The 13,073-nt window shown below is 42.1% G+C and overlaps 1 protein-coding gene and 1 long non-coding RNA gene across 4 annotated transcripts in view; one reads left to right on the top strand and one right to left on the bottom strand.

Moving 5' to 3' along the window:
* Nucleotides 1-7,289: 7,289 nt before the first annotated feature.
* The window catches only part of LOC125335723 (myosin-1B), a 41,897-nt gene continuing 36,113 nt past the window's right edge, over nucleotides 7,290-13,073 (top strand). Inside the window, exons 1-15 of one of the 2 annotated variants that reach the window (XM_048323564.1) lie at nucleotides 7,290-7,335; nucleotides 8,234-8,489; nucleotides 8,577-8,720; nucleotides 8,812-8,968; nucleotides 9,891-9,918; nucleotides 10,017-10,131; nucleotides 10,211-10,303; nucleotides 10,402-10,465; nucleotides 10,550-10,648; nucleotides 10,754-10,857; nucleotides 10,944-11,082; nucleotides 11,434-11,552; nucleotides 11,643-11,792; nucleotides 12,338-12,508; nucleotides 12,746-13,052. In XM_048323564.1, coding sequence (XP_048179521.1) covers nucleotides 8,286-8,489; nucleotides 8,577-8,720; nucleotides 8,812-8,968; nucleotides 9,891-9,918; nucleotides 10,017-10,131; nucleotides 10,211-10,303; nucleotides 10,402-10,465; nucleotides 10,550-10,648; nucleotides 10,754-10,857; nucleotides 10,944-11,082; nucleotides 11,434-11,552; nucleotides 11,643-11,792; nucleotides 12,338-12,508; nucleotides 12,746-13,052 — 1,894 coding nt within the window. In that variant the 5' untranslated portion in view covers nucleotides 7,290-7,335; nucleotides 8,234-8,285. The remainder of the gene's footprint in view (nucleotides 7,336-8,233; nucleotides 8,490-8,576; nucleotides 8,721-8,811; nucleotides 8,969-9,890; nucleotides 9,919-10,016; nucleotides 10,132-10,210; nucleotides 10,304-10,401; nucleotides 10,466-10,549; nucleotides 10,649-10,753; nucleotides 10,858-10,943; nucleotides 11,083-11,433; nucleotides 11,553-11,642; nucleotides 11,793-12,337; nucleotides 12,509-12,745; nucleotides 13,053-13,073) is intronic. The other variant, XM_048323563.1, reaches the window with a different exon arrangement.
* On the bottom strand, nucleotides 8,914-11,170 carry LOC125335738. 2 transcript variants are annotated; one of them, XR_007207532.1, is made up of 4 exons: nucleotides 11,130-11,170; nucleotides 10,924-11,027; nucleotides 9,817-10,039; nucleotides 8,914-9,028 (listed from the first exon to the last, which is right to left on the bottom strand). It is a non-coding gene; the product is annotated as an uncharacterized LOC125335738 (long non-coding RNA). The 2 variants fall into 2 exon arrangements; XR_007207533.1 differs by having other exon boundaries at nucleotides 9,827-10,039.

Raw genomic sequence — 13,073 nt, 5'->3', positions numbered from 1 at the left:
GTCATGCCCTCATGGCCACTATAGAGTGGGAAGACAACTCTGTCAGCATCATGGGAAGATCATTCCTTCCTGGTGCCTGGGCCCCCTCAGTGATGGTGAGCGTGTGGAGCTGGGTAACAGGAATCACGTGTGATTTGTGATCCTGCTCGATATTGCGATCGCTCTGTCGTGTTTGCATTGTGACTCCAGCACACTGCTGTATCACCATGCTGAATCAAAGTCACATGCAACATCAAACATCTTCAAATAAGTAAATTTAATATTAAACATTAAAAACCCTTCACATATGGAATATCCAAAAGGACCAAACCTGGTCCCTGTCATAATTTCCTAGGAGGTGCTCACCTATGAAGTTGTTGTGGGATGCAGGTGAGAGTGTGCTGCTTCTCACAGCAGATAGAAAGGAATTAGGCTCTGGTATGACTTACTTTTACAGAAGAGCTAATGACATTGCTGAATCTGTATGGGAGGCCAATCCCTCTGGAAACTTAAGTCAGCAGAGAAGAGTGAAAAAGAACTAATAAGAACTTGATGAAAGCCAAGAATTCCAAAGTGCTGTACTCCAAAGGATGCCATGACAAATGCTGGTCACATCGTTCATTTTATTTGAGTTTATCTTCAAGAGACCTTAAAGCAGCTGAGAAAGGTCACAGCCCCGTTTTAAACTACACTTGGATTGGCAAATCTTAATAATTTCATCCTGCTCCCACTTCCTAATATACTACCTTGTTTGTACAAGAAGTAGGGAAGGCAGTTAAGTAAACTGTCCAATTGTCCTAGCACACCTAGTTAGATAGTTATTTTTGTCTTTGAAAAAGAACATGCTCTTTCCAATTAGCCTGCAAAGAAGGATTTTCACAGTAACTCAAGATGAAATCATGGCCTCAAGTGAGAAGGTGTGAACAAGTTGCAGATTTGCAGGAGGATGGGGGCGGGCAGGGAGGGCGAGATAGACAATGCAGGGGTTTTTTTGCGGATCTCAATAAGAAAGGTCCAGCAAAACCTGGCTTAATAAAACAGCCAGTTGAATAGTGTTGTGAATGGTATTCTCCGGTTTAGTACTCCCTCTAAAACCATGTGCTGTTCCCCCTGTCCCTCCCCTGCAGCGCACTGGAGAGGGGAATTGGAGGCACAAAAGGCAAAGATCAGAGACTGAGATAAGGACAATTTGCTGGAAATAGCAGTGAGATAAGAGAATGAACAGTAACAGCAATTATACTAATGACAGAGGGTACAAGAAAAGATATGATTCACACAGAAAACAACCCCTGACAATATAGGATGGCTCCCTAGGCCCTGGCCACCTTCCCTCTACTGGAAGGGACCCCTTCTCCTTAGAAGAGACTCCCTTCCCCCACCCCCAGCAATGATGTGAGGTGGTATAGAATAACCAGATTCTGAGTAAATATCTTCAGATGCTGGGAACCCCAGCTCTAGATGGGCCCAGGATGGATTTTCCCAAGGTGCACCACACAGATCCAATTGGTGGAGAGGTTTCCTCTTTTCAAGTCATTCGTGCTACTACAATTATCTTTAAAAACATGATTCTATTCATAAAGGATGTGCACATCAGAGCTTCTTTTTGCACTTTTAGATAAAGGCAAGACTATGCAGGTGATGCATAACCATTACAGAGAGGGAGATGCCTGCAGGGATGATGTGGCTGAGTGTGCCCTGCAGCTAAGAGATTTGTGATGCACAGCACAGCCCTAAGGTGATGCTGGATGGGCAGCACAGCTCAGCCTGGGCCTGGGCAGATTCAGGTTAACTGTGATGCAGATCACTGACTTCTCCACATATAGTGGTCTCCTGGTCAGGATTGAGACATTCTACCCCTTGATACAGACAGAATTTACCTTTCTCATAGATATTTTAAGGTAGAACTTGTGTTAATAACATAAGGAATTCTTAAGTCCACGGTGGAAGGACCAACCGAGTAGGTATCTCCAACTCCTTGAATACATTTGTCTTACACAAGGCTCCAAAGACAAATAGTGTCTAATAAGAGTCATATTTCAACCCATGACCCCAAATCAAATCTCTGGCACAGATCTAAGGTGAAAGTCTCACTGAAAATTAATTGTAACTGACGACTATGAAAATCAACAAATTCACACATCTTTGCAGCGGTTTGGCATAAATCAGTTTTGTAATGTGATAAAACCAACACTATTATAGAGCTATTATACCCCTAAACCTAATATTAATGTGAAGGAAAGTGTGTAAGAACACAAAAAAATCCAGAAACAGCAAATCCAGCTCTGGGAAGCAGCCAGTGAGCCAGGAGATCCAAAAAAAGGCATGGGAAAGATATATCCCAAGTGTCCCTAGTAAAATACATCAGTACATGGGATGTATGGTCATGTCTCCACAAGCTACAGAAGGCCCCATCCAGCCTACAACATCCATTATCCCAGTTTCGAATCCCATTTCTAATTCCAAATCTAGTTCTTAGATCTCTCCAGAAGAGTAAAATGCCCACCAACATTTCCCACCTCTTGCTGTACTCTCATTATTTGGTTTTGTGGTATATTACCCAAATTTCTGAATTTACTTGCCAGACTATTATTCAGTGGATGCAAAATCTTAATGGAAACATATTTCATATACACTGAACGACAAGAAGGTCACTGGGAGTCCTCAGCAGAAGAAACAATACCTGATGAAGCTTTATGTGATGAAATTATCATTTTAGTGACTAGGACAAGAGCAGTGTCTGTTGTTGAGTTTGACCTTAGTGAATCTCTTGGTTCTTTTGATCCTGTGTTCCATCTTGTCAAATAAGAAGGAGCAGGAGAAGGTGCTCCAGGCACTGGGACAGAGACTTCCTTGCAGCCTGTGGAGAGGACCACTGTAGAGAAGACACCCACATGCAGCTCAAGCATGCAACACTGGAGGAGGTAGAAATTTCCTGGAGGAATTACAGCCCATGGAGAGCCCATGTTGGAGTAAGGGAAAAGTAAGAAGAGGAAGAAGCAACAGGGAGAAACTGTTATGGAATCACTTCTACTTCCCATTCCCTACCTGACTGGAATGCTCGGAGATGGAGACAGAGGAGTCAAGAATGAAGAAGTGAAGCTGAGTCTGGGAAGTCTTGGGGAAAAGGTGCTGTTTTAATTTTTGTTTCACAAACTGTGTTTATTTTAATTAGCAAAAATTAAATAAATTTTCCTCGAATGGAGTCTGTTTTGCACATGACAGGAACTGGTAGGCAGCCTCCCTGTCTTCATCTTGAGCCATGAGCATTTTCATCCTACTGTCTCCCTATCCCCTGTCAAGGAGGGGACCCCAAGGTCAACACCCCATCATAATGACCTTTCTCTGTGGTATGCTGTGACGAGGGGCAAGAGGCACAAACTGAAACATTGGAAATCTCATTTAAATATTAGAAAAAATAATTTAGCAGTGAGGGTATTCAAGCACTGGAACAGATTGCTGAGATAGCAAAACCTGGTACAAAGTCCATATTCCTACTTACTTCACCATAACCTGTAGTTGCAACTGTGAGAAAATTTAAGTTAGGAACTTCTTGCCCAATAATTGCCATAAATTCAGTTATGCTTGCCTTTTTAATGATTTTATTATTACAAGAGGAAAACCACTTAAATAAGATTTTAATAAAACAGAACATGATAAACCAAAAAGTTAACCATAAAATATGATAAACCATGTAGTTTTTCCAATCTGTGAGTTTCACTCCTCTAGATCCAAGGTGAATTAAACAACATTAGAAACAATGCAAAGTGCTGACTAGATTAAAAGTATTTTATTAATAACTTATATATCCTTTGCACTTTGAAATTGAATGAATTTTCATTTGTTGTTTTATTTTCTCCTCCACCATGGGGTTATTTTCTTTAATTATTGCAACATAAGGAGAAAAAATAGAGAAGACAGTTTTTTATTTTTTTAATTAATTTCTTTTTTCTGTCTGTAGCTTTTAAAAAAAATTAGGAAACACTCAGAATTTATAGAACACCTAGTGAAGTGAAGGAAAATTTCTGCTGGAAGAGATTGCTTCTATGATTAAATAGATAAGGGGATGAGGGGGAAAAAGGAGTGAAGTTCAGTAAGGATTTTGATGTTGTATACTCCAGAAATCTTTTTGAAAAGAATTTATTGGATAGATGGACTATTAGGTTTGTTAAAGACTGAGTTCAAGGGATAGTGATGAATGTCTTGGCATTCAGTCAGCTGTCAGTACCCAGTGCAGCAGTTCAACACTCTGCCCCACATCGTTCAAACATTTTCATCAGCACCTTGGATAATGATGATTCCTTGATTCAAAGAGTGTCTTCTTGGTAAGTCGGAAAGACAGAAGTGAGCACAAGCCAGCAGCGCAGTCTTATCATGATGGAAACAAAGCATATATGAGGCTGCACAAGGAAGAGTGTGACCATCAGTTTGAAGAAGTTACTATTTTCCCTTTATTCAAAGGGAAAGTAGTGTGGCACTGGTAGGCTACCAAATTGGTCAGCACACATGGCCTACAAGGATTTTAGTGGGGCAAAGAGCCTGGGGAGTGGTTCAAGCCTGTAACTTCCTGACAGGCCATCAAGAAAGTGAGGAAGACAAACTCTTGGTAGTGTTACATGATAAAGCACAAGGAGCAGCTTGGAAGCTTTGAGCTTCATGTTGTTATTCAGTAAGTTGAGAGTGTACCATGAAAACAAATATTTGAGAGATGTGAAATGATTTCATTACTTGAAAACATGACTAGGGACCCGTAGCGATCCCATATCACCAACTCTTCTATGGTCTTATGAGGTTATTGTTCTTTTTCTACTGTAGACAGATAAATAAAACCTGCAAAGGAGAAAGATGAGTTGAAGACTGAGGTCAATAACTTGTCCAGTACTGTGAAGTCCACCTCTACAGTCACAGGAGAAGTAGAACCCTCACTTCTCTGTATTTATGAATCTTTTTTGCATCCATGAGTGAAAAACTTTTATGCAGTCCTTTCCAAAATTTGAGAACGGCAGAAAGTAGTTTAGGCACAAGTTGTCACTATCCCATCCCAGTTAAAAACATTCTCTATAAAGTCTGAAGTTTAATGGGATCATAAGATGTCACAAAGATGGAAAAATATTCAGAAAATTCACAGAACATGAAGAGGCAAGGCAATGTATGAGAACTCAGAGCCCTAGAATGGATTTTGGACCTGATGTTGCACTCACCGCAGGAAAATATATATATATGAGGTGCTATTTCCTGAGCAGGGCAGGTAAAAACCAGGCACTGTAGAAAGTGGTCCTCTATTGTCAGACTTCTAGGTTGGGAAGAAACAGAAAAACAAGTCATCTGTCATTCCTTCTTGAATCCGTTGCCTTCCCAGATGATTCTTGTTGCTCTAGAAGGTGAAACAAAATGCAAGATATCAAACTGACAGAGAGGATGGTATACTACAAGTGTGGTCTTTGAACCAGAGTACTGGAATCCGTGTCATCTTCTTTAATTGACATGCACAGAGAACCCAGGAGGGAAACTGAATTATAAAGAATCATTTTGCAGCTGCAACTAGGCACTTAAACACAGTAACAACTGTAAAAAAGGATATCGTATGGGAGGTTTCTTGTGGCTATATCATTTCTAGCAGGAAAGCTTTACGTTTCAACACAACTCAGAAGTCATTATGTCAACAGTAAGAGACAAGTTTACCAAAAAACTGCAGATTCATCTTGGAGTTAATTTCATGTGACACATAAAGAACAGTCAAGTCTATTCTTTGTTAAGGTATTACGTAATGCCTTAGAAGAGGAGGGGAAAACTCTCTCCTTTCTTTCTCTCCCTTTACCCTGTTTTGTATGCCAGAGGATGATGTTTTCTTCAGTGACAGTTCTACAAATACACAATATTATTTTTCAAACAGAAATTATAAGATCTCTACATTTATTTTTCAGAAGGACATTGGCAGTCTCTTAAAAGAACAATTGATATCAGATGTTTCAGTCAAACATGCAGTGTTATAAGCATACAAATGTTCTTTATAGTAATGAGTTGAGAAGACTGGTCATCCTCTCTGACCTTTCTTACAGTGCTCCAACTTCCTGAAGTTTGAGGGAAAATATGAGTCTTCAGAATATGGCAGAGAATCACACCTCGTCCCAGCTCCATAGAAGGACTCTGAATAGCAGATCCTACCTAATTCTTTGCAAAGGAAATGAAAAGCCTCCCAGGAGTTCTCTATAATTCTGTGGCATTTATGTTTGTGCTTGGGAAGGCTGGAGGAGGACAGCTTAGGATCTAAATCCCATCCTTGCATTTGGTAACTGCAGCCACTGTCCAAGGTTTCTAAAATAGCAGGAGGTTGGCAGGTTAAAACTGCCAATAAACCTAAAAGATGAAGAATGCAAAATGCATCCTTAGGAATTCCTGTTTGTGTGACCTCACTGAAATTTCTGCTGGGCATACATCTGAGCAAACCACCACAATCAAACATGGAGAATGGCAAAATAATACCTTTAAAATTGAATTTTAAATCACAGCCAATCAGCAATACTTCAGAAGGGGGTAAAATATGTAATTTAACATGAATCAAGGGGGATAATGTGTCTTGTCTGATCTTTTGAAAGTACCCAGCAAAAAGCTAAGGAGTTGTAAATAGGTGCAGTAACACAAGCATGATACGGTCATCCAGTCGTGGAATTAGACTATACTAGATTGTTCCTATTCTTTATTCCCAGAATATTTCAGAAGAGGTTCCCTCCAAAGCTCTCATAATAGTAATCCTCACTACTGCTGAGTTCTGTGACACACAAATCTTATATGTCAAAGAGCAATTAACAGGAGAAGATAAGCCAACGATTCCAAGATCCAGTGTCGTGCTCTATTTGCTGAACAGCACTTCCTCCTTCCTAGATTCCTAGTCATAATATTTATAGGAGATTTATTCACATAGCTAGGAAGACCTCAAATATTTCTAAATATATCCTCAAGCACAAATGGCAATCATGCACTCAGTCAAGTTTGCCAAACAATGCTTTGCCAAAAATTTTTTGACCTAAGAAAGAGGAGGAGGGAATTGAATGTGCAAACCAGAACCTATAAAAGTGCTGGTAGGACAAGCCCGTTCTGTCTCTGTGGAAGGATTAAAGGTAAGAATAGGGACAGTTGGGTGCTGGCAGAATCCCACAGCATTCCTGCTGCCTGTGGAACTGCTGTCCTCAAAGAACTGTCTGCCTCAATAGACATGTTCCTTCTCTGTTTAAGTCACTAGCATGTTTTTGCTCTGTGATTTGTTCTTGGGAGTCTGTGCAATGATAAGAAAGAAGTTGTCACTTCTATTTTTCAGTATTGACCAGCTTCCAGGCTGAGAGTCAACTGCTGACACAAGAGGTAAGACTGATTTACTTACTACATAGGAACAGACTCCAGGTTTGCTTTTTTTATGCATTTTTAAGGCCACTTCCCATACCCCTTTTCATCTGTGCACACTAAAGCAGTGCAATTCTACCTGAGCTGTGCTGTCTAAAAGAGCAAATTTCCTTTCATAACCATGTTGGACGCATTTGTTTGGTACCTGCTGGGAAATAATTGACCTCTTACACACAGACTCTTAAAAGAAGATTGTCTATAAACAGAAGACCAGGAAAGAAAAAGTGAATAAACTGCACATGTATAGTTAAGATTGTGTCAAATCCCTCCAAATGTTTTTTATTGAGAAGTTTTCCTCTTTCAATACAAGTTCATATTAAAGGGTGAGCTTGAACTGGAAAAGGCAGAACAATTCCAGAAGACAAAACTGATTTCTCTACAGAGGAAAAAAGTGTGCATAGACAACTCAGACCTCTGCTTCTGCTTACTCCACATCTTTTTCCTCATGATACTTCACCTCTATAGTTGGCACAAATTTCATGGGCTAAAATGGGCAAGAGAGAAAGAATATAAGAGGCCTTTTATAGTTTTGATAAGATGACTTCTCTTGCTATCTCTTCTGCTCCTTCTTGGTATTTCCGCTACATCTTTGGTTAGCACTGAATCTGCCAATCAATCCAATTTTCTGTATAGCCTACTAAAACACTATGAGATCTAATGAACTGAACATGTAAACTGGAATAAGGGAAAAAAACTTAACCTCAGTTAAATACACCTACCTTCTCTAAGATTAAAGTAAATTAAAAGACATCTAGGGTAAAAAGCAGGTAAAGCAGAAAGGAAGACCACAATAATAGGCAGAGAAGAACACTACAAAGCCTAAGATCATTGCTAAAAACAAATTTCTCCCTTCACTCAGCACTTCTCTCCACTTCAGCGACGTGGCTTGCTGCACGCAGTAAACCACAGCCATGTCTTCGGATTCTGAGATGGCCGTCTTCGGGGAGGCAGCTCCTTACCTCCGAAAGTCAGAGAAGGAGAGAATTGCCGCCCAGAACAAACCTTTTGATGCCAAGACCTCTGTCTTTGTGGTACATGCAAAGGAGTCCTATGTGAAGAGCACAGTCACAGGCAGGGAATCGGGCAAAGTCACTGTCAAGACTGAAGCAGGCGAGGTGGGTAAAATGCAAGATTTACAAAGAGCAGTTCATTCCCACTCTGGCTCTTAGCTGACATGCATGTACCTTCGTGCCTTCTGACAGACTCTGACCGTGAAGGAAGATCAAATCTTCGCCATGAACCCTCCCAAGTACGATAAAATCGAGGACATGGCCATGATGACCCACCTCCACGAACCCGCTGTGCTGTACAACCTCAAAGAGCGTTACGCAGCCTGGATGATCTACGTAAGTGGCAGCAGCAGCTTCCTTTGGGCAGCGGCAGGAAGTGCTGGGCCAGGCTCAGGGGAAGCCAACGTGCTGTGTCCCTTCCTTGCAGACCTACTCGGGTCTCTTCTGCGTCACCGTCAACCCCTACAAGTGGCTGCCGGTGTACAACCCGGAGGTGGTGTTGGCCTACCGAGGCAAGAAGCGCCAGGAGGCCCCTCCACACATCTTCTCCATCTCTGACAACGCCTATCAGTTCATGCTGACTGGTGAGTGGCTCTCATCATAAGCATCATATCAAAACTCTTCTGGTTTGTCTTGATAAAACTCTGTCATCAAAAATGAAATAGGATTATATGTTGCTGCTAGTTTTGATTCCACCTTTTCCATTCCTTTCTTTCTCTGTGCTATTGAGGTCCAAAGTGTTACCCATGATCAGGATTCCTTTGTCATGGGTCTTTACTCTCCCTTTCTCTAAAAGAATGCTCTAAAAGCGGTCTATGTAGCAGAAAATTAAAACAATTTACTGTACGCAGGAGAAGGAAAAGACCATAGAGTGGAACAGAGAAGCAGCACATGGCTCTTCAAGGGTTTTCAATGGCAAAGCATTATAGAATCACAGAATGTTTTGTGCTGGAAGGGATCTTTGAAAATGTCATGGGCCTTCCCTATGACATTTGGAGGGACATTTTCCAGTAGATTGGGTTGCTCAAAGCTCTGTCCAAGCTGACCTTGAACACTTTTAGTCGTGGCATATTGGCTACATCTTTGGGCAACCTGTGGCTATGGCTCACCGCCATCATCATAAAATCTACGTTTTTGAGCCCAAAACTGTTGCCCCTGACTTGGTAAAAAGTCCTTCTCTGTCTTTCCACCACTCATTAACCATTTGGACATGGAGCCTTTGACTGTAACTCCTCCTTGCATGCAGCCTTCCAGCTAATTCCTTATCCATCTAGCAGTCCCCCCATCAAATCCATACCTCTCTAAGTTTGGGTCATAAGTGGTGTGAATATGTTTTGAGGTAAGAGTGCAAGTGCAAATTGCTTTGCAAGGAATTGAAGTGGAAAAAAAGACTTAGGAGTAAACAAAGAAGAAAATGCAGGTTTTTTCTTACCATAACTTACATTCATTTTCAGTACTTTTGTGTTCTTCATTTACAATGTCTATTTGTTTCTGCCTCGTTCACAGATCGGGAGAACCAGTCCATCCTGATCACGTACGTACAGCCCCTGCGCGGGTCCCTGCGGGGCTGCCCGGTGCCAGGGGACCTCCTGCCTGACCACGCACCCTCTGCTTCTCTCTTGGCTCTGACAGCGGAGAATCCGGTGCCGGGAAGACTGTGAACACAAAGCGTGTCATCCAGTACTTTGCAACAATTGCAGCCAGTGGAGAGAAGAAGAAGGAGGAGCAGACGTCAGGCAAAATGCAGGTGAGGTCCCAGGGGTAGAAACCTGCGACTATCCAGGTTCCTGATGAACTAGGTCATGACAAGAAGACTTCTGTTTTAGGGGACACTAGAGGATCAAATCATCAGCGCCAACCCACTGCTGGAGGCCTTTGGAAATGCCAAGACCGTGAGGAACGACAACTCCTCACGCTTTGTAAGTCATTACTTGGGACAACTGTCAGCATCAATTTGAATATCCCTGCTGTCTGGATTAGTAAAAGAGGTCTTGATTTACTTTCCTGCTGCTTTCAGGGTAAATTCATCAGAATCCACTTTGGTGCCACAGGCAAGCTGGCTTCTGCTGACATTGAAACATGTAAGACACCCTTCTGGCCTGATCCCCCTTCCCTCCAGCCTTCCCCACTTCTTGTGCTTGACTCTGTCCTACCATCCTTGCCAGATCTGCTGGAGAAGTCCAGAGTCACTTTCCAGCTCAAGGCGGAAAGAAGCTACCACATCTTTTATCAGATCATGTCCAACAAGAAGCCGGAGCTAATTGGTAGGAAGGAGCACTAACTCCTCCACACAAAGGTCATGGAACAACACTGAATTCCTTCCCGTGCCAATTGCATTTGACCTGTCTCGGTTTTGTCCTTCTTCTCAGAGATGTTACTGATCACCACCAACCCCTATGACTATCAGTACGTGAGTCAAGGTGAGATCACAGTTCCCAGCATTAACGACCAGGAAGAGCTGATGGCCACGGACGTAAGTAGCAGAAGTTCTCTTAGGTGAAGTTTCATTTCTCTGACCTTTAGCAGCTGGGGTACTTACCTTAATGACTCATTTGTTAGAGCGCCATTGACATCCTGGGCTTCACTCCAGATGAGAAAACAGCCATCTACAAGCTGACAGGGGCTGTCATGCACTATGGGAACCTAAAGTTCAAGCAGAAGCAGCGTGAGGAGCAGGCAGAGCCGGATGGCACCGAAGGTACCAGCACAACCCATCCCAGAGCACAGAGGATACCGAACACTCACTAAGTTAAAGGCAGCATGTCAGGGTCAGAATCATTGACTCAGCCTGTGCATTTCCCCAGTGCCAGTATTGCAGAATAGCAGTGGGTGTTAGCCAGAGGACTTCTCTGGAGGAACACAACTCAGAATATTTTGAATAATTCAAATTGTAAGGTCCAGTGTTTCCCAAAGAATGCTGCTGTTAACATGTGTCCCTTTTTTATCTTTATTAATGTTTTAATTTTTACTGGAATTGCCATTTAATATATTTTTTAAAGGAACAGCATTGTCTACTGGTACCTTAACCACTGATTGTTTTCGTGTTTAGTTGCTGACAAGGCTGCCTACCTGATGGGTCTGAACTCAGCAGACCTGCTCAAGGCCCTCTGCTACCCCCGAGTCAAGGTGGGGAATGAATACGTGACCAAGGGCCAGACTGTGCAGCAGGTAACAAAACCCCCTGTTTTGTGGATAGGTTCTCTGCACTTTCTCTTTTGTCCTGCATGATAACTACACACTTTCTGGTTTACATTTCAGGTATATAATGCAGTGGGTGCCCTGGCAAAGGCTGTCTTTGAGAAGATGTTCCTGTGGATGGTTCTTCGCATCAACCAGCAGCTGGATACGAAGCAGCCCAGGCAGTACTTCATTGGTGTCCTGGACATTGCTGGCTTTGAGATCTTTGACGTAAGGAACCGGCGTTTATTAGCATGCTTGTTATGTGACAAAATACTTCAGAAGGAATGCTGCTGGGGTTTTTTTTCTTTCTTTTTTGGTTTTTTTTTTATAAATGGTTTGATCCTTTATAGTGTATCTAATTCTGATTCCCAGGGTTTAAACCGGAAATAGGTTTTTGTTTTGCACACATGCCAATGGAAATCCCTAAGTGCAGATTTTTTGCTGAAGGCTTGGCACTTGCTTTGAAATCAACATTTGTGAATGTTGGATATAGTTTCGTGCTGTGGACTCTCCTGTAACTGAAATAGCGCAGTCTAGTAGATATCAAAGCTGACAAAGTCTGAGTTATTAAAATTATCTAAGCTAGAGTCATAAATATGGAAAAGTTCAGGTTGGCAAAAGAGACACAATGCAGAAGTTCCAAACTCCTGGATGAATAAAGAAGGAGTTGTTACAGATCCTCCTGTGTTTGGTACAAATAGCCAGCACTGGTCTTTATCCCTAACTTACTTAATTTACATTAATAATAATAATCTTGATTTGTAATTGTGCAGTTCAACAGCTTTGAGCAGCTGTGCATCAACTTCACCAATGAGAAACTGCAACAGTTCTTCAACCACCACATGTTCGTGCTGGAGCAGGAGGAGTACAAGAAGGAGGGAATTGAATGGGAGTTCATTGACTTTGGCATGGACCTGGCTGCCTGCATTGAGCTCATTGAGAAGGTATTTCTATAATTCACAATGTCAGGTATTTTCAGAAATGCATTAATTTTGTATATATTTATAAATGCAACTTGAAACGCTAAATATGATACTGCAAATACATTGGTTTGTATTATTTTACAATTTGCTGAGCAGAACAATCCCTGAGAGCAGTAATATTGTCTCAGGAAGTTATTTCATCTCTGAGTCTTTCTGCCTTTTTACCTTGTCCTTCCTCCTTCCTTGTGCTTCTCCCAGCCCATGGGCATCTTCTCCATCCTGGAAGAGGAGTGCATGTTCCCCAAGGCAACTGACACCTCTTTCAAGAACAAGCTCTATGACCAGCACCTGGGCAAGTCCAACAACTTCCAGAAGCCCAAGCCTGGCAAAGGCAAGGCTGAGGCCCACTTCTCCCTGGTGCACTATGCTGGCACAGTGGACTACAACATCTCTGGCTGGCTTGACAAGAACAAGGACCCTCTGAATGAAACTGTTGTGGGGCTGTATCAGAAGTCATCCTTGAAGACCCTGGCCTTACTCTTTGCCTCTGCTGGAGGAGAGGCAGGTCAGTTCTCTGAAACTCATA

The sequence above is a fragment of the Corvus hawaiiensis genome, chromosome 19, assembly GCF_020740725.1.
Source record: "Corvus hawaiiensis isolate bCorHaw1 chromosome 19, bCorHaw1.pri.cur, whole genome shotgun sequence".
NCBI lineage: Eukaryota > Metazoa > Chordata > Aves > Passeriformes > Corvidae > Corvus > Corvus hawaiiensis.
Note: the sequence above shows the minus strand (reverse complement) of the source record. Positions and strands in the feature narration are given on the sequence as shown.